The 24,750-nt window shown below is 39.9% G+C and overlaps 1 protein-coding gene across 1 annotated transcript; it reads right to left on the bottom strand.

The window, feature by feature from the left end:
* Nucleotides 1-371: 371 nt before the first annotated feature.
* On the bottom strand, nucleotides 372-24,034 carry LOC123728132 (choline/ethanolamine kinase). Its single transcript, XM_045698717.1, has 11 exons — nucleotides 23,241-24,034; nucleotides 22,913-23,021; nucleotides 15,156-15,269; nucleotides 13,461-13,594; nucleotides 13,209-13,313; nucleotides 9,829-9,887; nucleotides 9,350-9,437; nucleotides 7,212-7,320; nucleotides 3,203-3,309; nucleotides 2,792-2,873; nucleotides 372-2,534 (listed from the first exon to the last, which is right to left on the bottom strand). Exons 1-11 carry the CDS (start codon nucleotides 23,588-23,590, stop codon nucleotides 2,478-2,480), a joined length of 1,314 nt encoding a protein of 437 aa, XP_045554673.1. The 5' UTR covers nucleotides 23,591-24,034; the 3' UTR covers nucleotides 372-2,477.
* Nucleotides 24,035-24,750: the final 716 nt, after the last annotated feature.

Below are 24,750 nucleotides of genomic sequence, written 5' to 3'. Positions count from 1 at the left end.
GGGACTAGTGCCTAATTCTAAATCATCCCCTAGCTACTCCCCATATTCCCTACCTTCTATGCACTGGAAGTAAGGAATAGATGTGATACAGTGAAAGTCCCAGCTAGTTAAGAGGTGCAGCTATTGGCATATTGAGTATCTATCCAATTCTTGCAGACTGACATGAAGTGCCATGAAGCCAGGGATCGATTTGAAATGGACCAAGTCTGCAAGTTAGAAATAAACCTAAATCTGCTATGAATTGTACCATTATGGGGAGCTCCCATTCCTGAAAATGTATTATTTTCTACAGTATAGATTTGAGATTAAAATAACTGTTGCCATAACATTCTATTTAATTTCTAATCATCAATAAATAAAGACATATTCAATCAGGTATCAAGCATGTTTATTAGCAGTTCAGTTATACTTACACAGCAGCTGCAGTGCAGGGAGAATATCAAGAACATCAAAGGGTTTTGGACAGGATTGATGTGTAATGAAAAAGTTAATTTAGCTAGTTGACGAGACACTGGCTTCTATTCTAGGCAGTTTCATATTCTCGCAAATCGAACATTGGCCTACATCCACAACATATATTCTAACATTATACAAAGGGTAAACTCACAGGTCCACCTTTATTATAACTCACATCAAAACAAAAGAGCACGTCACTGGGCAAACAAATATACTAAATCATTTATCACAAATTATACTGAAAAACATTTCCATGTGTTCAAATGATCGCCATTGGAAAAAAAAATACATGATCCCATTTTCAAAATCTTTGGATCTGAATTCCAAAAGCATGCAGATATTCCATTTGGATTTAATAATGTTAGGCAGGCAGACACACACACACACAGGAGCCAAATGCACATGGAAATAAGATACAAAATCTGTTGTTCAAAGTCATGGACAGCTTTCTTTAACCATTGTGGTTCTTGGTCAGAAATGGAAAAGGACCATCCAAACCTTGGGCAGAGTCAAACCGTGACAGACAGTTCTATACCAGTTTACTAGTAATGGAACAGCTTTAGAATGAAAGGTAAGCCTTGTCAGAATGCAATGACATCAAAGCCAGACAAAAGCTATATATATATAAATAACATTGAAAATAATCCTCTTAAACTGCTCTCTGGTTGTGCATTAAGCTTTCATTATCTATAACCAAAACATGTTCCTTTTTAATCATTTAGTTTCAGGCCTACATTTGCTCATTTATCATACAAAGTGTAAAATGACCCCCATTGTTGTGAAGAGGTAGAATGACAAAATACATGCGACACCTCCTGGCAGCCATGTTGGAAGACCACCACATCAATTCTTCTGACAACAACTGAGTGGCAACCCCAAGCTGAATGATAAGTGCCTAAAACCTACTCGGTTCATCACCATGGTCAATTTCTGTGCCGTAATTGGCAGCCAAGACACTGTAGCTGAGAAAACAAATTGCCTTGCTAAGAAACAATTGGCTGTGCAATGCAGTGTACATACTCACAAACAGCCAGCAGGCTGCACCATTCTTCCACCACAGTGACTGGTCTTCCAACATGGCGCCTGGCATGGTTGCTAAGTGATTTCTGACAACTGCAACCCCTCTATATATAGTTTAACTAGAGAGAATGCTAAAACAGACAGGTCATACAAAGGGTTTAAGCCCAATTCAATCAGAACCAGTCATAGAGAAAGGTCAAAAACAACATCCTGTTTAAGAACATATTTGACTTACTATGCAATGGAGCATGTTCTTTTCTTACCAGTTCCGAATGATTCGGGCCATGAGTCCAGTTTTCCCTACTGCACTACAAAGAAACAGAACAGTTCTGATATGCAGCTTGATTTTCTGCCATGCTGTATTGTGTCCATGCACCAGCACCATGCATAGAACAGGCATTTAACAAACAAGTCAAGAAAAAGAAAAAAAGACGGCACAAAATGAGCATATTTCGACCCTGAAATCAAGGGTGTACTGAAGTTCAACAACAATTAAATTACAAGGTGGGGTAAAGAAAGAAGCAGAGTTGAATGACTAAAAGAAAACACATGACTACAGGGTTTGAAACATTAATGTATGGAACCAGCAGATCATAACTAATGTAAACAAATAACATGCTTTTTTTGCTGTGCATTTTCACAGAATTTCACATTTCATAGTAGGGGAAGATAAGTGCATTTTGTTGGAGTGCAGCTAAGTCCCTGCTTAACTGTTACTTGTCTCAGGCAGAGCAACGTATTGGATGCTACTAGATGGAAAGATACTAGATGGATGGGGTCCTGGTATATTAGAAATATCAAGTTCAAACAATAGATCATTTTGAAAAAATCCACCTAAGACTTCAGTGGGCGTTTACCCATCATATTTGGTTTGGTTTCAACACTTAACAGATATGCCAAGCTAACGATGTTTCTGCATCAGGACAGTTGCGTACAGGAAGAATCAACAGATATTAAAATGACAGTACATTCCATTGAAGTCAATCTGTTCTTTTAGCGATTTAGGAAAATAGCCTTTTCTGCTTGAAGTAGGCATCAAATCGTGACTGGGCATAGTCCTGAAACGACAGAGATCAAATGAACAGGTGTAAACTTCAAGACGGATCGTGTGTTTCAGAAGCACTATTTAGCCAGGTCATAGAACAAATCACTCAGCAAATAAACAGAGCGATAGGGAGGAGTGACCACTAAACACCTGCAATGTCATGTGAATGACAATCAATGTTCCAGTACGCTGAAGCTCTACTGTACCGTTTCATTCTAGTGAGGTGAAGTCTATCTCACCAGGTGAAGTAAAGTCTACTAATGTATTTACCATGTAGCCAAACTCGATCTTGGATATCCTGGCTTGAATGATAGACCACAGGCCCCAGAGGAAGTGAGATGCCATGGCGAATCTGTGGGAAAATCATTCATCCCTAAATTAACTGCCAACGGACTGGCTACTTATTGTACATGTGGATACAGTAGCATCGAATAGTTCATACCAAAATCAACACTGATTAGACATTTTCAAAAGTAAGCACCACATTGGTAGTGGTAAAGGTGAGTTTCCCTTCTTATTATGTAAAGCTCTAGGTGGAAAATCAATCCAATCAATTATGATTATTATTACAAAACAGAGCACATATTGGAAGAATCCTTTTAAGATTTAAAAATATATATATGTGATTTATGAGTGAATTGTCCTTTTTGGATTAATCTGTGGTAGAAGTCTGTGTCCTACCGATTGGCTTCGACCAGCAAGTCCTGCTCTATACGAGCTTGGTCCTCGTGCATGGTGCTCTCTGAATAGCCTCCCGTCTCCACCAAGTAGTTACGGATGAAATGCAGCTGCAGAGATAAACATGCTCGCTCAGAGATGAGGGACGCCACATACACTTCATCTATAAATGGAATTCCCTGGCTTGGATCAATAACTTGAAAATAATGCATTTGCGTCATTGTATTAGACCAGCTGACTTCATGAGTTCTGGAAATGTGCATGCATAGTTTTGTTTCCACTAGACAATGTGGTCATCTACAAGACTGGACAGACATACATTATGTCACACACTGAGGAAAAATAGATACACACTGAGGCTACTGGTAGTGTGGGTGGTAAAGAAAGTTACTAGCTACAGTGTGTTTATTTGAATAATGATGGGATACCAACAGTGAACGTGACATGTGCTCACTGGAATGATTTCTGTGGTGGACTCATGAACATGTTATAGTGACTGATGACAGATAATGGGTGTGTTTGAGTTGGCTAACGAAGCCGACTGTAGACAGCTGACGAGAAGTCGGGGGAGGTGCATCTGTGACAGATGAAAGTCGGACACTGTAGTGGTTTTCCAATAGCAAGGCTCATAATATGGCAGTGTTAATATAGCTGCTATTGTTTAAAGGTTTTTCTTTATTAATATCGTAATAAATGTTTCTATATCACACACAAACTGAAAACGTACGTGTACAATTAATTGGTTAGAGAGATCTTGAATATCACTTTAATTTGTATCCCCTGTAGCTTTAGAATCGTGGCAAAAGTTGGTTCCTGTTTCAGCCAGGTCATGGTTGCGTTGGTCAACCAAAAACAACCTAATTATCGATTGACAAATATTGCCTCTCACTAGCCAGTCGATGGCTGCATGGTGAAGTTGGTGAGAAGCAACTGTAGCAACTTCTTCAAACTGCATGACCTTTGATCATGATTTTGTTTTACAAAAAAACATGTGCAGTTGACATGTAGTTGCAAGTCAGACAATTTTTATCCCCATAATACAACACACTTAAAAAAAAAGTGGTGACTAACGATGGTAACCGACTAGACAAAATGGATCCACTCGAACACGCCCATTGATATAGAAATGATCACTTTACCTAAAATTCCCCTTAACTGTATTCCCTTGTATGGATGCTAACCTTTGCATCACACTCCTACCAGAAGAAAAGTCAAGAGACAAACTTCATACTGATAGTTCATAGGGAGAAAAGGGAGTGTGATAATGGGGAGCAATATGCATGAGAGAAAGTGACTGTGTCCGTATACTCAAACGGCCTACTATTTAGGATGCAAGTGTGGGTATGCAAAATAAGAACATTTACTAGTATCCCACATTTAGAAATCGAGCATACTTTAAATGCCCGGATGTCATATTCATTTGGCTTTGACAACAGCTGATCAATTAGATGTGGGGAAATCAACAAATAGCAGGAAACAACGCAATTACACATGACGTATTCTCAGTATGCGAAAACAGAATGTTTTATAGTATGTGAATTTTCTAAAATCGAGTATGGTTTAAATGCCAGGATGATATACTAATTTTGTCTCTTCATCTGGTAAAATTTGATGCACACTTTTCCACAATGCATTGGAAGAAGTGGGTTGCGAGTGATTGCCTACATAAAGATAACTAGTCTAACAACAAAACTATGCTACTTAAATTGGGAAGATGCCGAATAGCAATGCTTCTACGGCTGTGTTCAAATGAAGTTGTTTTTTGTTCTCCTTAAAATGATCAGATTTTTCATCGTAGGCTACATCTGGGTAAAAAAAAAAGATTTTTTTCAAAAAGTGGATTTCCGTTTTCTCATTAAAAAAAGTGTTTATTGTTCTCTTTGCCTTCGTCAGAGATTATAAAGTAAATGCAAAACCATATTTTGATTTCTGAATGTGTTGGCACAGGGACTCAGGATTTGGCTGCGTTGTTGATGTCATGTTAAATCAGGCCTTTTGATTTGAACATTGATTTGAACCCATTTAATTAATGGATCAAGCCGTAGCGATCATTCTGATCCCAATAATCAGTGCTTTATTAGTTTATTATGTTAATGTCCAGCGGTTCTGAATTAGCGATTCACCAGACCGTCTGCGTTTTTCTGTGCAGTAGCCTTTTGATTTGAACATTTAAAAAGTTTGTGTGTGTACTAAGCCATTGTATTTATATACAGTGGGGGAAAAAGTATTTGATCCCCTGCTGATTTTGTACGTTGCCCACTTACAAAGAAATGATCAGTCTATCATTTTAATGGTAGGTTTATATGAACAGTGAGAGACAAAATAACAAAAAATCCTGAAAAACGCATGTCAAAAATGTTATAAATTGATTTGCATTTTAATGAGGGAAATAGGTATTTGACCCCTCTGCAAAACATGACTTAGTACTTGGTGGCAAAACCCTTTTGGCAATCACAGAGGTCAGATGTTTCTTGTAGTTGGCCACCAAGTTTGCACACATCTCAGGAGGGATTTTGTCCAACTCCTCTTTGCAGATCTTCTCCAAGTCATTAAGGTTTTGAGGCTGACGTTTGGCAACTCGAACCTTCAGCTACCTCTACAGATTTTCTATGGGATTAAGATCTGGAGACTGGCTAGGCCCCTCCAGGACCTTAATGTGCTTCTTCTTGAGCCACTCCTTTGTTGCCTTGGCCGTGTGTTTTGGGTCATTGTCATGCTGGAAAACCCATCCACGACCCATTTTCAATGCCCTGGCTGAGGGAAGCAGGTTCTCACCCAAGATTTGACAGTACATGGCCCCGTCAAATGATGCGGTGAAGTTGTCCTGTCCCCTTAGCAGAAAAACACCCCCAAAGCATAATGTTTCCACCTCCATGTTTGATGGTGGAGATGGTGTTCTTGGGGTCATAGGCAGCATTCCTCCTCCTCCAAACACGGCGAGTTGAGTTGATGCCATTTTGGTCTCATCTAACCACAACACTTTCACCCAGTTGTCCTCTGAATCATTCAGATGTTCATTGGCAAACTTTAGACGGGCATGTATATGTATTCTTGAGCAGGGGGACCTTGCGGGCGCTGCAGGATTTCAGTCCTTCACGGCGTAGTGTGTTACCAATTGTTTTCTTGGTCTACAATCTTGTCCCTGACATCCTTGGAGAGCTCTTTGGTCTTGGCCATTGTGGAGAGTTTGGAATCTGATTGATTGCTTCTGTGGACAGGTGTCTTTTATACAGGTAACAAGCTGCGGTTAGGAGCACACCCTTTAAGAGTGTGCTCCTAATCTCAGCTCGTTACCTGTATAAAAGACACCTGGGAGCCAGAAATCTTTCTGATTGAGAGGGGGTCAAATACTTATTTCCCTCATTAAAATGCAAATCAATTTATAACATTTTTGACATGCATTTTACTCAATATTTTTGTTGTTATTCTGTCTCTCACTGTTCAAATAAACCTACCATTAAAATTATAGACTGATCATTTCTTTGTCAGTGGGCAAACGTACAAAATCAGCAGGCGATCAAATACTTTTTTTCCCCTCACTATGTTTCAGCACTTTGGTTTCACTAATAAATAATGTTGAAATGGAACCAAATTATCGGTTTCTGTCTTCAGTTATTGGATAGATGGGCTATGGTATAGGTTGAACGTGATGTCAATAACCAGCTGGGGTAGGAATATAACTCTTCCTATTCCATTCAGAGAAATGTATCGAATTTGGAAATGTGCTATTATCAGACTGGTTAATGCGATGCATGTCTGCGAATTTGGAAAAATCCACCCGTACTCTGCCCTACCGCACCCACTCAACCAGTCACCAGCCACTATTGCGTTACGACCATGGCATACTGCATACTTTTTACTAAACAGTACGTGCTAAATAGTATGCAATGATGAGTACATAGTATGCAGTTTAAGTATGTCGTACGCTAGCATGGGTATTCGGACACAACCACTGTTTGCATAGATATGTTAGAGGGCATTTTGATATAGGTGTGGTAGAGGTTGTAGTCACCTGTTGTTCTCTGCTGGGATAGTTGTCAGGTGTACACTTGTAGAAGGGCCACTGGTTGTATGTGTAGTCATAGCACCACTCACAGAAGTGGTTCCCAAAGTCAAAACCCCTAAACAAACACATTGCAGCACAATCTAAGATAACAATCAAAGAAATTGAGACAATCGCCACTACATATGGACAACATAATACTTAGATCCGTCCCTTTTACTTGTAGAGACAGAGTTGAAGTCAGAAGTTTACATACACCTTAGCCAAGTACATTTAAACTCAGTTTCACAATTCCTGACATTTAATCTTAGTAAAAATTCCCTGTCTTAGGTCAGTTAGGATCACCACTTTATTTTAAGAATGTGAAATGTCAGAATAGTAGAGAATTATTTACTTCAGCTTTTAATTTCTTTCATCACATTCCCAAAGGGTCAGAAGTTTATATACACTCAATTAGTATTTGGTAGCATTGCCTTTAAATTGTTTAACTTGGGTCAAACGTTTCAGGTAGCCTTCCACAACCTTCCCACAATACGTTGGGTGAATTTTGGCTCATTCCTCCTGACAGAGCTGGTGTAACTGAGTCAGGTTTGTAGGCCTCCTTGCTCGCAAACGCTTTTTCAGTTCTGCACACACATTTTCTATAGGATTGAGGTCAGGGCTTTGTGATGGCCACTTCAATACCTTGACTTTGTTGTCCTTAAGCCATTTTGCCACAACTTTGGAAGTATGCTTGGGGTCATTGTCCATTTGGAAGACCCATTTGTGACCAAGCTTTAACTTCCTGACTGATGTCTTGAGATGTTGCTTCAATATATCCACAATTTCCCTCCCTCATGATGCCATCTATTTTGTGAAGTGCACCAGTCCCTCCTGCAGCAAAGCACCCCCACAACATGATGCTGCCACCCCCAGGCTTCACGGTCGGGATGATGTTCTTTTGGCTTGCAAGCCTCCCCCTTTTTCCTCCAAACATAATGATGGTCATTATGGCGTTAGTATGATCTTTGTCCCCATGTGCAGTTGCAAACCGTAGTCTGGCTTTTTTATGGTGGTTTTGGAGCAGTTGCTTCTTCCTTGCTGAGCGGCCTTTCAGGTTATGACGATATAGGACTCGTTTTACTGTGGATATAGATACTTTTGTACCTGTTTCCTCCAGCATCTTCACAAGGTCCTTTGCTGTTGTTCTGGGATTGATTTGCGCTTTTTGCACCAAAGTACGTTCATCTCTAGGAGACAGAACACGTCTCCTTCCTGAGCGGTATGACGGCTGCGTGGTCCGATGGTGTTTATACTTGTGTACTATTGTTTGTACAGATGAACGTGGTACCTTCAGGCGTTTGGAAATTGCTCCCATGGATGAACCAGACTTGTGGAGGGCTACAATTTTTTCTGAGGTCTTGGCTGATTTCTTTTGATTTTCCCATGATGTCAAGCAAAGAGGCACTGAGTTTAAGGTAGGCCTTGAAATACATCCACAGGTACACCTCCAATTGACTCAAATGATGTCAATTAGCCTATCAGAAGCTTCTAAAGCCATGACACCATTTTCTGGAATTTTCCAAGCTGTTTAAAAGGCACAGTCAACTTAGTGTATGTAAACTTCTGACCCACTGGAATTATGATAGTGAATTATAAGTGAAATAATCTGTCTGTAAACAATTGTTGGAAAAATTACTTGTGCCATGCACAAAGTAGATGTCCTAACCGACTTGCTGAAACTATAGTTTGTTCACAAGAAATTTGTGTAGTGGTTGAAAACCGAGTTAATGACTCCAACCTAAGTGCATGTAAACTTCCGACTTCTACTCTACCTTAATCAATGCTGTTACCGTTAAGCTGTGTGTGCCTTTGATTGGTGGCAGGTAGCCTAGTGGTTAATAGCGTTGGGCCAGTAACTGAAAGGTCGCTGGTTTGAATCCCGACTAGGTGAAAAATCTGTTGATGTGCCCTTGAGCAAGGCACTTAACCCTAATTGCTCCTGTAAGTTTCATTGGATAAGCGCATCTGCTAAATGACTAAACTGTAAATGATGTACACTATATGGGGCTATAAGCATTCCTGTGTAGTTGTGGCTGAGAGTGTGTGGTCATAACTAAAACTACAGGTCTTAAGGTTGAGTGTTTATGTATACAAAAGGCCTTTACCTGTAGTTGTAGCTGCTGTATTCAAAGTCTATGAGCATGAGTTTCCCAGTGGAGGTGCAGTCTCTGTCCTCCAGCATCAAAATGTTACCTGAGGACGAGAGACAGGAGGTTACAACCCTCCCACTTCCTCCTCCAGATTTAAATAGCACTGTACATTCAGTGTGTCCTGATGTGCCCTTCAGGAGTCAACTGCATGTATACATAGGCAATCTACGGCCACCACCTGTACCATCTACTCTATTGATTTGCACCTGCCTGAGGGTGTTGCATACGAATGTGTTCAGTCTCTAAAAATAGATACCCTCCACCCCTTCTTCCTCCAACTTATGTAATATCCTGTCCATTCAGGAAGTGACGGACATCCACTGTTGAGCCAGGCGGAGGGTCAAGCAGCCCAAATTAGAGGTTAATATGGTTAGAGGGGAGCGAGGGAGATGGGTAGAGAGTGAAGGGATGAGAGCACAAAGATAGACCTTTACCTTCTTGCACATCATTATGACAGAACACCACTGGAGATGGGGTCGCTGACAACAACACTCTGTCAGAGAGGGAGAGAACATAATACATTAATGTTATGTACACACTTCAACTTTCAGTGAACTTTAAGTGGCAGAGGTTATGGTACATGTCAACAGCTCATAGGTTATCACTCTGTACAATATCAAAAAAATATATGTTTTATTGTAGACAAAGACAGACTACGGAATTACACAACACACATTCCCTTTACTATTTGGTAGACCCGATTACTCTCTTCACGGTTTCAAGTGCATGATCATGACGGTAGAGTAGTTATGGGAAGCATTGAGTACTGGACACCATGGCATAGCAGAGTAGTAACTATTTAGTTGATTGTGCAACAATGGCATGTCAAGCATGCCTCTGACTCTCCAAGGGTAGCTCAATAGGAAATGAACTGAGCAAAAGTGAAATACGTGACTGTGATATTTGTGATTGATTGAGCAGCCATGTTCAGAATGCAGGTTCTGTAAGATATGTTGATCTATGCTCCTGATATAGTCACAGGTATACAGAAGAGTCTCAACCACACTAACATTAGCCAACCCTGGCAGTGGCTGGAGGTGTAGATACAGTGCCATTCAGTGACAAATCTGTTGCTGTTTTGGCTCTGTTCTCCAGCACTTTGGACTTGAAATGATACAATGACTATGAGGTTTTGTACAGCCAGATTTAATTTTAGAGAGTTTAATCCGTTTAGATATTACAGCCCTTTTTGTACATAGTCCCTCCCCCATTTTAGGGGAGCAAAAGTTTGGGGAGAAATTCACTTATGTAGGTATTAAAGTAGGCAAAAGTTCAGTATTTAGTCCCATATTCCTAGCACGCAATGACTACATCAAGCTTGTGACTCTAAAAACATGTTGGATGCATTTGCAGTTTGTTTTGGTTGTGTTTGATTATTTTGTGCCCAATAGATAAGAAATGGTAAATAATGTATTGTGTCATTTTGGAATCACTTTTATTGTAAATAAGAATAGAATGTTTCTAAACACTTCTACATTAATGTGGATGCTACCATGATTACAGATAATCCTGAATGAACGATGAGTGAGGATGCTAACCTCTCACCATTACAATAACGGAGGAGGTTAGCATTTTTTTTGGGGGGGGGGTATGATATTTGTAAAGAATGTATCATTTCAAATCAAAAGTGCTGGAGTACAGAGCCAAAACAACAAAATATTGTCACTGACTCAATAATTACTGAGGGCACTGTATGTGGTAACACTTTCAGTAACTCTACAACTATTACAAAGCAATTCGTAGCTAGTACACTGACATGTAGATACACCACTAATGATATAACAAAGCTGTACAGATGCGTATAATATTGGTCCAGGTTGCTGTTAAGCATGTGATAAAATGTGACTGATCGCTTGACTGCACCTTGATGTAGTAGAAAACTATATTAATGTGATCTATCATTATTATTAGAGCAGGTGACCTTGAGGTGTGTAGGGGACTGGCTGCCAGACAGTAAGGGCACACCATAGACTTAGATAGACATCGCTAGTGCTCAAAAGCACACCATAGACTTAGATAGACATCTCTAGTGCCCAAAAGCACATTTCAGCATAGGCAGCGGCAAAGCGCCATTGAGTTTCAACAATTTGAAGTATTTAACTGAGTGGGACTTCCTATGGGTTATGGAAGGATCAAATAATTCCATCCAAGTAATTCGGAAGGATCAGCCAATGAATTATACTTGTGAGCAAACATTCCATAAACAGCAAGTGGCAATAATCGCCAATCTTTGCTTTATACCTGTTCAAACACACTCTGGAGTGGTATACTACAAAGCAAGCTAGATCTACTCAGGCTTTTATAAAGCTATCCAGCTTCAGTTAGCTTCACATTCCAGGTCAAGCTTCAGCCGTACTCACGATGGTGAATATTGCTCGTCCGGTTGCCGCTAACTCTAGCAGGCTTGTAACTGCGCGTGCATCTCACACATGGCAAGTGAAAGGCCGAACTCTTCATTGAGACAATGCTGAAAACGTCAATCCATGGGCGACTCAGTGCCACATTTTCATTTGTGCCAATATCAAAATGAAAGAAACATTATCTTGCAAAATCAGCAGGCTATGGTGTGAAATAGGCTTTTATGTGCAGTCTTTATTTATTGTTAATGCCATCTTTGGTGTGCTTAATTAATTCATGAGCACCATTTTCCCACTCCTATTGCTCCATCTATCTGTGGAACAGCTTGACGTGTTGTGGTCATAGACATATAATCCATAGAAGGGTTTTGGAACCTTAATTTGACTGTTAAACTCATGGGTATACTAGCAAAGGTCTTGACTTGAATGGGAACTGCCATCTATGAAATAGATATATCTATCTGTTTAGTTGTGGCTGTCAGTTTTCCTTTTGCAAATGGCTAAATACAAATCGTGAGAAAAACGTACAGTTTGGAAAGCAAAGGCTATCATTATTAAATGTGTGATGTGATTTTTTATTATATTAGTAAAATATTTGATCAGTTGTCTTCCTCAAATGAAGGGGATGATGACAATCTTTGCCAGAGGGAGGGTATCTGATTTCATTAGTCCTCAACTTGTGGCTCATTCAGGATAAAATGGAGTTAGACCTGAGTTAGCCTACCCGTAGCAGGTTAGTTCTGAAGGATTCGTTGCCATAGAAATGTACCTGGCTAAAAGGTGAGCCATTTCGTATGACCTTGAGTTGAACTCAGAGTTGACCAATGTTACCTCACTAACTCCTCAAACCTGGTACATGGTATACCCCTCAGGTGGCAGTATGCACCCTTTCAGTTTGTTACAAACTCATAGAAGTAGTAGAAGAAAATGTACTACTTCAAAATGGAGATGGCCTCAATGGCACTGCCCATGCTCTCACAGACGCATAATAGGTCAGATACAAAGTTGCGTCGTTTTCTAACTAGCTCTATGGGGCACACACTGCTGGTCTGGGTGTGTGTGGTGTCACAGGAAGCTAAAGTCCAACAGTCTCCTGATAGGGCAGTGTCAGAGAAAGGCACTGGGGGAGAGGTCAACTTTCTAACTGGCTGCAGAGAAAGAACACTACATATTTATTAGAGAGTAACATGTTCGTGGATGTGAAAGAGATTGCTCATGTGTGTCTTTGTGTGCGGTTGAGTGAGGTCTATTGTGACATGGATCTACCAACGCTCCCGCCTTCCCTAAACATTGCTGTTTTTTCCCCCTTTTAGCTTCCCTGCCATAGCATTATTTTCCCCGGCCACTCCCACCCCCTCTCCTCCCATAGCCTTGCCATTCCCAGACATCTCCAACATCTCCCTTGCCAGATCATTGTCCTTTCCAGCCATTCCCTTCCCCAGCATCTCCTGACTCACCGGAGACTCTCCAGCTCTGCCGGGAGGTCGTACTTAATCAGCTTGTTGTATTTCTTGACGTGAGCCTCCCGGGCAAACTTTAAGTTCATCACCTGATCCATGTACCTGAGACAACACCAGACAGAGCATTATTGAGTATTGTGGAAAACAGAGTTACCTCAAATTCAAATCAATACATATTTTTACAGTACTCCTCAGTCAATACTTGGTGTAGGCTTTGACTTGGAGAGAGCAGTCCCATCCTATCCTCACCTGCCAATGGTCCCGAACAGCCACTTGGGTTCCTTGTTAAAGGGCATGACCATCCTATGGAAGCGGGCCATCTTTGAGGCGATCTCAGCGGACAGTTCTGGAACAAAGAGCTGCTCTGTACGCAGACGGTTGCTCTGGGAGATAAGCACAAAGATACAGGACTTTACTCACATTCACTGTTAAAATGTATGGGACTTTTCTGCAACATCTGCCCAAAAGTTTGGACCTTTAAGGAAAAGAAGGTGCACTCGCCAGTCATAAATCCCAGCGCCGGTTGTCCCCCCTCAAATCAGTACAGAGATGCTAACTTAAAACTATCAATTGAGATATGTCTGTTATTGTCAACCTGTATGTTGAGTTCGAGAGACATTTTTATGAACACACATGACAAGTGCATATGTCTGTAAGCACGCATGGTAAAATAAGCACAAAAAAGGATATGCGGACATATCAACACACATAGAATGTGATAGTGAGTCTGTATACAGTATGTTTATATTTAGCTCACAGTGAAAAACACAAAGGCAGAGAGATACTTTCAAACTCATGGTTGAAACGGACAGTTTGCGAATGTCAAAGCTATTTGAGGCGTTGTTAGAAAGTGTAAATAACACATGACAAGTAATGTGATGGTCAGAGAGAAGACCCGTCAACATCATGCATTCTGGAAGCACTTGCGAATGGATTCCATTTCAAACTGATTGATCAATATAGCGATGCATAGGTATTACAGATTGTTAAAGTAATACTGTTTTTAAAGGGGCAGTCTGCAGTTCAAACAATAACAAAGGGATATTCCCATCACTAATTTGGTAAACAGCAAAGAGATGGGGCTGAAAATTCATAGACAGACGTACAGACGCAAGGACTGACCATTCATGAGATTATAGTTAACCATGTTGAGGGTATACGTTTGTTTACAATTACATTGTTCACAATTACATTGTTTATAAACAATGGTATAAAAAAAGCTTTTATTTGGGATTCTGATAGGGTACTACAGTTGAACTAAGCTCATAAGGCATTCATAAGTTATATTCAAGTAATTATATATAAATAAATATTATTATGGTGGGAGATCAGCTTAATATTGCAGATAGATTGTAGCTTCCAATGTATGCATCATTTCCAATCCCCCATATTTTTTCCAAAAATACACACAAAATATATACAGTGCTTACAGAAAGTATTCAGATCCCTTTCCTTTTTCCAAATTTTGTTACAGCATTATTCTAAAATTGATTAAATAAAAATACACCTTATGGAACAGCAGGGACTGTGAAGCAACAAACACAGACACATGCTTACACACAGCAACGTATGCACTATACACACGTACACGTAGATTTGGTATTGTAGATATGTGGTAGTGGTGGAGTAGGGCCCTGAGGGCACAGTGTTTGAAATCTGAATGTATTGTAATGTTTTCAAATAAATGTTGCTGCCCTGGCAGCAGCTAATGGGGATCCATAATAAATACATAACTTTAAACCATTGTATGAGATTCTCCAGAATTGAAATATTCTAGGCATTTATATAAATTCCAGTTGTACTTTATTAAACGTTTTTTCAAAGTTTCAGTCAGTTATGAATGTGTGACTACCTAACACACAGCAAAAGTTGCAACGTCTGGCTATTACAATATTTCTATAGAGTTTATTATTCTCGTGTGTGTGTGTGTGTGTGTGTGTGTACCGGCAGGTACTGTTCCAGGCGTCCCTCAGGGAAGATTCCATAGAGTCGTGGCCCCAGGGCTCTCTCCGCCAGGATAGCAAACATCACACTCTCCAAGACCAGAGAATCCACTCCCTGTTCACACACACACACACGAGATGAGTCAGACCATTGAAGCATTTCATTTCATAGGTTGCTGATGAGGACTGAAGATGTTATGTTCAGGGACTGTGCAATATTGAGTACATAACAGTAATCTGTATGTTTGATGTAAGGTCTAGCCTATGCCATGTCTTTCTGTCATGAATCCTTCCCTATCGCCGTGCGTTTTTTGAGAAAAACAGACAATAGGCTTATCTATCCATCTGTCAGTTCTACATGACTAATCTCAGCACAGGAATTCTCATCCTGTGTAGATCTACAATGTACATATTGTATGTGGAATGTGGCAATGCTTAGCTCATGTGGTGTGGCAATGCTTAGCCCATGTGGTTCTCTGTAGCTCAATTGGTAGAGCATTGCACTTGCAACGCCAGAATAGTCGGTTTGATTCCAGGGATTACTCATATGTAAAATGTAAGCACACATCATGACTAAGTTGCTTTGAATAAACACAATGGCATTGTTTTATTATAATACAATGTGCAAGTGACACGTCAATTTTATTTCTGTATTACTTATTTTGTAAGTTAAGAATGAGCTTCAAATTTGCATAGTCAAAGTCATGAAAAATGCGACCAATTAAGATATATATATTTTTAAACTGTTTAAACGTGTTTCCAAGTGAATTAACTTGCCATATTTTACAGACAAGAAGTAGCACCACGCCAAAAAGTTGAATCCGTTTCATTAGATCTAAAGACATGAAGTACAAATCTTTTGACAGCTTACAGGTCTACAATTAAATATTTGAAAAAAGTATTGGCTGGCAAAGTTGTTTATATAAATAAAATTAAAATTAAAAATGCGGAATCTAATAGACAACACAAATGGCCTGTAACTAATGGGTTCTTACCATCCTCTAAATCCTCAACTTGAGCAGGAATCTGACATGCTATCAAAGCACCAAATTAGACTTTTCTAACTTCCGGCAATATGTCTTACTTCTTGAGCGTCAAATATTTTGATGAAAGGAATCAGGTATGGCTAAATCAATACAAATATCATTGTTTATATATATACACAGTGCTGTGAGAATTCTACATGAGAATGTCAGGCCATTCGTCTGTGAGCTGAAGCGCAGCTGAGTTATGCAGCAAGACAATGATCCAAAACACATAATCAAGTCAAGATGAAAATGCTTAAAGCAAAACATTTTAAGTTTTGGAATGGCCTAGTCAAAAGTCCAGATCTAATCCCAATTGAGATATTGTGGCAGCACTTGAAACGAGTAGTTCATACTTGAAAACCTACAAATGTCGCTGAGTTAAAGCAGTTCTGCACGCAAGAGTGGGCCAAAATTCCTCCACAGCGATGTGAGACTGATCAACAACTACAGGAAGCATTTGGTTGCAGTCATTGCAGCTAAAAGTGGCACAACCGGTAATGAGTGTAAGGGGGCAATTACTTTATCACACAGGGGAATTGGGTATTGCATAACTTTATTTAACTCAGGTCCCCTTGATCTAATATTAGGTGTTGGTTGAAGATCTGATAAAATTCAGCATCAAAAATCAGCAACGGGGGAAAATACTTTTTCACGGCAATATATACACAGACACCTTAAATGACCACATTTTCATGAATTTGATGATATAAACTTGAAGCACATTCAAAAGAGCCAGGACATGACCCCAGAAGTATGACATAACGTCACTTGCACATCATATATTCTTCATCTATATATTCTAGGGTAATTGCCAGGGACCTCACGATACTATTGTATTGCAATACTGCAATTTTATTGAAATTTGATTTTCCAATACAGTGAGCTCCAAAAGTATTGGGACAGTGACACATTGTTGTTTTGGCTCTGTAAGTGCAGACTGTCAGCTTTGCTTTGAGGGCATTTTTACACATATCAGGTTAATCATTTAAAAAAATGGCAGAACTTTCTGTACATAGTCAGTCCCCCCCCATTTTAGGGGACCAAAATAATTGGTACAAATTTACTTGTGTATTAAAGTAGCACAAAGTTCAGTATTTGGTCCCATATTCATAGCACGCAATGACTACATCAAGCTTGTGACGTTACAATTTTATTGGATGCATTTGCTGTTCGTTTTGGTTGGTTATCAGATTATTTTGTGCCCAATAGAAATGAATGGTAAATAATGTATTGCGTCATTTTTATTGTAATTAATAATGTATTGTGAATAACAATGAGTGAGAAAGTTTGATGCCCAAATTAGAGGTCGACCGATTATGATTTTTCAACGCCCGATACCGATTATTGGAGGACCCAAAAAAAAGCCGATACCGATTAATCGACCAATTGTTTATTTGTAATAATGACAATTACAACAATACTGAATGAAAACTTATTTTAACTTAATATAATACATCAATAAAATCAATTTAGCCTCAAATAAATAATGAAACATGTTCAATTTGGTTTAAATAATGCAAAAACAAAGTGTTGGAGAAGAAAGTGAAAGTGCAATATGTGCCATGTAAGAAAGCTAACGTTTAAGTGCCTTGCTCAGAACATGGGAACATATGAAAGCTGGTGGTTCCTTTTAACATGAGTCTTCAATATTCCCAGGTAAGAAGTTTGTAGTTATTATAGGAATTATAGGACTATTTCGCTCTATACAATTTGTATTTCATATACCTTTGACTATTGGATGTTCTTATAGGCACTTTAGTATTGCCAGTGTAACAGTATAGCTTCCGTCCCTCTCCTCGCTCCTACCTGGGCTCAAACCAGGAACACATTGACAACAGCCACCCTCGAAGCAGCGTTACCCATGCAGAGCAAGGGGAACAACCACTCCCAAGTCTCAGAGCGAGTGACGTTTGAAACGCTATTAGCGCGCACCCGCTAACTAGCTAGCCATTTCACATTGGTTACACCAGCCTAATCTTGGGAGTTGACAGGCTTGAAGTCATAAACAGCGCAATCCATTGCGAAAGCTGCTGGCAAAACGCAGTAAAGTGCTGTTTGAATGAATGCTTATGAGCCTGCTGGTGCCTACCACCGCTGAGTCAGACTGCTCTATCAAATCAGACGTAATTATAATATAATAAACACACAGAAATACGAGCCTTAGGTGATTAATATGGTCAAATCCGGAAACTATGATCTCGGAACCGGTCCGTATTTTATCTAACGGGTGGCATCCCTAAGTCTAAATATTCCTGTTACATTGCACAACCTTCAATGGTATTTACATTTACATTACATCTTAGTCATTTAGCAGACGCTCTTATCCAGAGCGACTTACAGTAGTGAATGCATACATTTAATTTAATACATTTCTTTTTTTCTGTGCTGGCCCCCCGTGGGAATCGAACCCACAACCCTGGTGTTGCAAACACCATGCTCTACCAACTGAGCTACAGGGTGCCACAATTATGTCATAATTACGTACAATTCTGGCAAATTAGTTCGCAACGAGCCAGGAAATGAATGCAAGAGCAGTGATTCATGTTTGCAGGCAATAGTAACTAAATATGCAGGTTCAAAAATATATACTTGTGTATTGATTTTAAATCAAATCAAATTTATATAGCCCTTCGTACATCAGCTGATATCTCAAAGTGCTGTACAGAAACCCAGCCTAAAACCCCAAACAGCAGAAAGGCATTGATGTTTATGGTTAGGTACATTGGTGCAACGACAGTGCTTTTTTCGCAAATGCGCTTGTTAAATCAACACCCGTTTGTCAAAGTAGGCTGTGATTCGATGAGAAATTAACAGGCACCGCATCGATTATATGCAACGCAGGACACGTTAGATAAACTAGTAATATCATCAACCATGTGTAGTTAACTAGTGATTATGTTAAGATTGATAGTTTTTTATAAGATAAGTTTAATGCTAGCTAGCAACTTACGTTGGCTTCTTGCTGCCCTCGCGTAACAGGTAGTCAGCCTGCCATGCAGGCTCCTCGTGGAGTGCAATGTAAGGCAGGTGGTTAGAGCGTTGGACTAGTAACCAGAAGGTTGCAAAAACGAATCCCCGAATCCCCCCTGAACAAGGCAGTTAACCCCCGTTCCCAGGCCGTCATTGAAAATAAGAATGTGTTCTTAATCTGACTTGCCTAGTTAAATAAAGGTGTACATTTTTTTTAAATAATAATAAAATAAATAATAATAATAAAAACGGCAAATCGGTGGCCAAAAATACAGATTACCGATTGTTATGAGAACTTGAAATCGGCCCTAATTAAATCAGCCATTCCGATTAATCGGTCGACCTCTAGCACAAATATATCCCAAGGACACGCTAACTGCTCAACATTACAATAGTACAGGAGGTTAGCATTTTTGCCCATTCAAAGGCACTTAAACATTTTGTCTTGCTCATTCACCCTATGAACGGCCTTAACCCATCTCCTTTACACTGACTGAAGTGGATTTAACAGGTGACATCAATAAAGGATCATAGACTGAACATGTGAAGGCTATGTCGTAATGTTTTGTATACTCAGTGTGTATGTACACTTAGGTTGGAGTCATTAAAACTCGTTTTTTCAACCACTACACAAATTTCTTGTTAACCTCTCTAGGCGAGAGGCAGTATTTTCACATCCGGATAAAAAAAACGTACCCGATTTAATCTGGTTATTACTACTGCCCAGAAACTAGAATATGCATATAATTGTTTGATTTGGATAGAAAACACCCTAAAGTTTCTCAAACTGTTTGAATGGTGTCTGTGAGTATAACAGAACTCATATCGCAGGCCAAAACCTGAGATGATTCTGTACAGGAAGTGCCCTCTCTGACCATTTCTTGGCCTTCTATACCCTCTTTATTGAAAACAGAGGATCTCTGCTGTAACGTGACACTTTAAGGCTCCCATAGGCTCTCAGAAGGCGCCAGAACGTTGAATGATGACTTTGCTGTCCCTGGCTGAAAAACAGTAGCGCAATTGGATAGTGGTCGATCTGAGAACAATGAGACGGGAGTGCGCATGCACGTGAAGAGTCCATTTTAGATTTTCAGTCTTTGAACGAAAAAGACGTCTCCCGGTCGGAATATTATCGCTATTTTACGAGACATTTTTTTTTGTCACGATACGCATCCGCGCGTCACCGTTCGGATAGTGTCTTGAACACAAGAACAAAACAGAGGATATTTGAACATAACTATGGATTATTTTGAACCAAAACATTTGTGGATGAAGTAGAAGTCCTGGGAGTGCATTCTGACGAAGAACAGCAAAGGTAATCCAATTTTTCTTATAGTAAATCTGAGTTTGGTGAGTACCACACTTGGTGGGTGTCAAAATAGCTAGCCTGTGATGGCCGGGCTATCTACTCAGAATATTGCAAAATGTGCTTTCACCGAAAAGCTATTTTAAAAATCGGACACCGCGATTGCATAAAGGAGTTCTGTATCTATAATTCTTAAAATAATTGTTATGTTTTTTGTGAACGTTTATCGTGAGTAATTTAGTAAATTCACCGGAAGTTTTCGGTATGTTTGCTAGTTCTGAACGTCACATGCTAATGTAAAAAGCTGTTTTTTGATATAAATATGAACTTGATTGAACAAAACGTGCATGTATTGTATAACATAATGTCCTAGGAGTGTCATCTGATGAAGATCAAAGGTTAGTGCTGCATTTAGCTGTGGTTTTGGTGACATTATATGCTAGCTTGAAAAATGGGTGTGTGATTATTTCTGGCTGGGTACTCTCCTGACATAATCTAATGTTTTGCTTTCGTTGTAAAGCCTTTTGAAATCGGACAATGTGGTTAGATTAAAGAGAGTCTTGTGTTTAAAATGGTGTAAAATAGTCATATGTTTGAGAAATTGAAGTAATAGCATTTCTAAGGTATTTGAATATCGCGCCACTCGATTCCACTGGCTGTTGACTATGTGGGACAAACTATAGTTTTGGCAAGTCAGTTAGGACATCTACTTTGTGCATGACACAAGTCATTTTTCCACCAATTGTTTACAGACTGATTATTTAACTTATAATTCACTGTATCACAATTCCAGTGGGTCAGAAGTTTACAAACACTAAGTTGACTGTGCCTTTAAACAGCTTGGAAAATTCCAGAAAATTATATCATGGCTTTAGAAGCTTCTGATGGGCTAATTGACATCATTTGAGTCAATTGGAGGTGTACTTGTGGATGTATTTCAAGGCCTACCTTCAAACTCAGTGCCACTTCGCTTGACATCATGGGAAAATCAAAAGAAATCAGCCAAGACCTCCACAAGTCTGGTTCATCCTTGGGAGCAATTTCCAAACGCCTGAAGGTACCATGTTCATCTGTACAAACAATAGTACACAAGTATAAACACCATGGGACCACGCAGCCATCATACCGCTCAGGAAGGAGACGCGTTGTCTCCTGGAGATGAATGTACATTGGTGCGAAAAGTGCAAATCAATCCCAGAACAACAGCAAAGGACCTTGTGAAGATGCTGGAGGAAACAGGTACAAAAGTATCTATATCCACAGTAAAACGAGTCCTATATCAACATAACCTGAAAGGCCGCTCAGCAAGGAAGAAGCTACTGCTCCAAAACCGACATAAAAAAGCCAGACTACGGTTTGCAACTGCACATGGGGACAAAGATGGTACTTTTTGGAGAAATGTCCTCTAGTCTGATGAAACAAAAATATAACTGTTTGGCCATAATGACCATCGTTATGTTTGGAGGGAAATGGGTTAGGTTTGCAAGCCGAAGAACACCATCCCAACCGTGAAGCACGGGGTTGCAGCATCATGTTGTGGGGTTATTTGCTGCAGGAGGGACTGGTGCACTTCACAAAATAGATGGCATCATGAGGAAGGAAAATTATGTGGATAGATTGAAGCAACATCTCAAGACATCAGTCAGGAAGTTAAAGCTTGGTCACAAATGGGTCTTCCAAATGGACAATGACCCCAAGCATACTTCCAAAGATGTGGTAAAATGGCTTAAGGACAAAAAGTCAAGGTATTGGAGTGGCCATCACAAAGCCCTGACCTCAAGAAATGTGTGGGCAGAACTGAAAAAAGCTTTTGCGAGCAAAGAGGCCTACAAACCTGACTCAGTTACACCAGCTCTGTCAGGAGGAATGGGACAAAATTCACCCAAATTATTGTGGGAAGCTTGTGGAAGGCTACCTGAAATGTTTGACCCAAGTTAAATTTAAAGCCAATGCTACCAAATACTAATTGAGTGTATTGTGGAAGGCTACCTGAAACTTCTGACCCACTGGGAAAGTGATGAAAGAAATAAAATCTTCAATTAAATAATTTTTTCGACTATTATTCTGACATTTCACATTCTTAAAATAAAGTGGTGATCCTAACTGACCTAAGACAGGGAATTTTTACTGGGATTATATGTCAGGAATTGTGAAAAACTGAGTTTCAATGTATTTGGCTAAGGTGCATGTAAACCTCTGACGTCAACTGTAATTGTATTCAACATTCTGGCTTGTACAGAAACTTGCCAAGTTTTTGCAAAGCTTTAATTCAGACTGTGTTCCAGAAAGCCAGTATCAGTATTATTTATTTACTTGGCAAAGAAAGGCGATTCTGACTATAAATTCCCAGTCACTTCAATGTGAACAGGCAGAGTTAAACTAAATCTAGGCTATAGCTAGACAAACTACATTAGCCATCTGGGACAATTATCGGCTTGATTTAAGGTGGCTGACCTGTAGGATGGCCCCATAGACTCGCAACAAGACCCTGCGAGGTTCATCTCCAATAGTGTGGGCATGGTCTGGCAGACTGCACATGAACAGCTGGTTGCTGAGTCCACCACTGTAGACAAACCGAGAGAGAAAGAGAAGTTGGACATTGGATTGTCACTTTCATGTGTGCTAACGTGGACGGTGTGGAGCACAGTACAATACCATATAGGATACTCATAAAGTTATGTCACATAGCGTGGCATTATTTTAAGTGTGTGTTTCAGAGAGAGATTATGATTTGCCTGTGTGAGAAAAAGTCCCAGATCTTTCAATCCTCAACCCAGATTACCTGACAATGCTGATCTGAAAATCTGCCTCGGGAATGCTTTTCCAAGACCCGGAAAGGAAGTCTCGGCACCAGGCGAACGCTCTGCCTTTCATATCCATGTCCACCACCTCTGTCCGACCATCCCGGTACGACTCCGCTTCAGAGTCGTCATCACCATTTGCTCCACGGGGACTCGGCGCCCTGAGGTTGCTCTCATTGATGACCAGGGTGTCCCCAACCTTTTTATTATCCACGGTTGGACCAATGTCCCCCGTTTTCAGAGTGGGAATGTATCTCAAAGTCGCCGTCTTGTCAGATTTGCCAAGCGCCCCTTCGCTGTGACACTCCATCACATTTTGGCCCGACTGCATTGCAGTGTAATTTGGCTGGTTGTAGTTCAGAATGAATTGAGTCCCAACTCGCTGTCAGATTCACTTAGCTGGCTAAATTAACTTTAATGATCAGACATAGCTAGCCAGTTAACTAACTTGCTACCAATAGCATCGCATAAAAACTGTAAATTGGGCAGTAACAGATAGAAAACGAACTAGGTAGTTAGGTTAGCTAACTTCAACAAAAATAACTAACATTACAGTAGCTAGCTAACATAAATAAAACGGAGATGAAAGGATACTGTATTACGTTACCAGTGGTGAGATATCCACCTTGAAGGCTGGAGAGTAATGTCAAAGATATTTGTAACTAACCTTGTTAGTTGCTAGCTCTTTCTTATATCTGTGGTGATGTCGCCTCGGTAGATTAATGTATGCCACCCGTTAGATACTTTCTCCAGAGATACAGTACTTTATATCTTCGCTTCCCTCGTTTTGTGTGTGATTTGACCAGCGTCTGCGATTCGTCAGCAACACTCAAAAAGTACTTCCGGGTCACGGAATTTCGGAAACGTTCATAATAAAAGTCTCTCATGTAATAGTAGAAGAGTTCCATTATTAATCTGCATTTATTCATGATATGAAAAATTGTCTAAATGTTAAAAATTAAGAGATATGAAATATTGTTGAGTGATGTTTTCAAAACATTTGGGGTTTAAAACATGTTCCAAGGTCAAATAAATGCCCCCAATGCAATACACTTTATATTATATATTGGTTTTTAGAGAGAGAACTTGTTAAGGTGCCAAGTAAAAGTGTGGTTGGGATTATTCACTAGGGTCTGTAGAATCTATACATGTTATTTCATGGAGCACTTTCTACCCCTCTTTCTATGACATATACTGACCAGGTGACTCCATGTGAAAGCTATGATCCCTTATTGATGTTACCTGTTAAATTCACTTCAATCAGTGTAGATGAAGGGGCGAAGACAGGTTAAAGGAGGATTTCTAAGCCTTGCGACATGGGTTGTGTATGTGTGCCATTCAGAGGGTGAATGAGCAAGACTATAAATTGAAGTGCCTTTGAACGGGGTATGGTAGTAGGTGACCTGCGCACTAGATTGCAACGCTAATGGGTTTTTCACGCTCAACAGTTTCCGGTGTGTATCAAGAATAGTCCACCACCCAAAGGACATC

This window comes from Salmo salar, chromosome ssa17 (genome assembly GCF_905237065.1).
Source record: "Salmo salar chromosome ssa17, Ssal_v3.1, whole genome shotgun sequence".
Taxonomy (NCBI): domain Eukaryota; kingdom Metazoa; phylum Chordata; class Actinopteri; order Salmoniformes; family Salmonidae; genus Salmo; species Salmo salar.
Note: the sequence above shows the minus strand (reverse complement) of the source record. Positions and strands in the feature narration are given on the sequence as shown.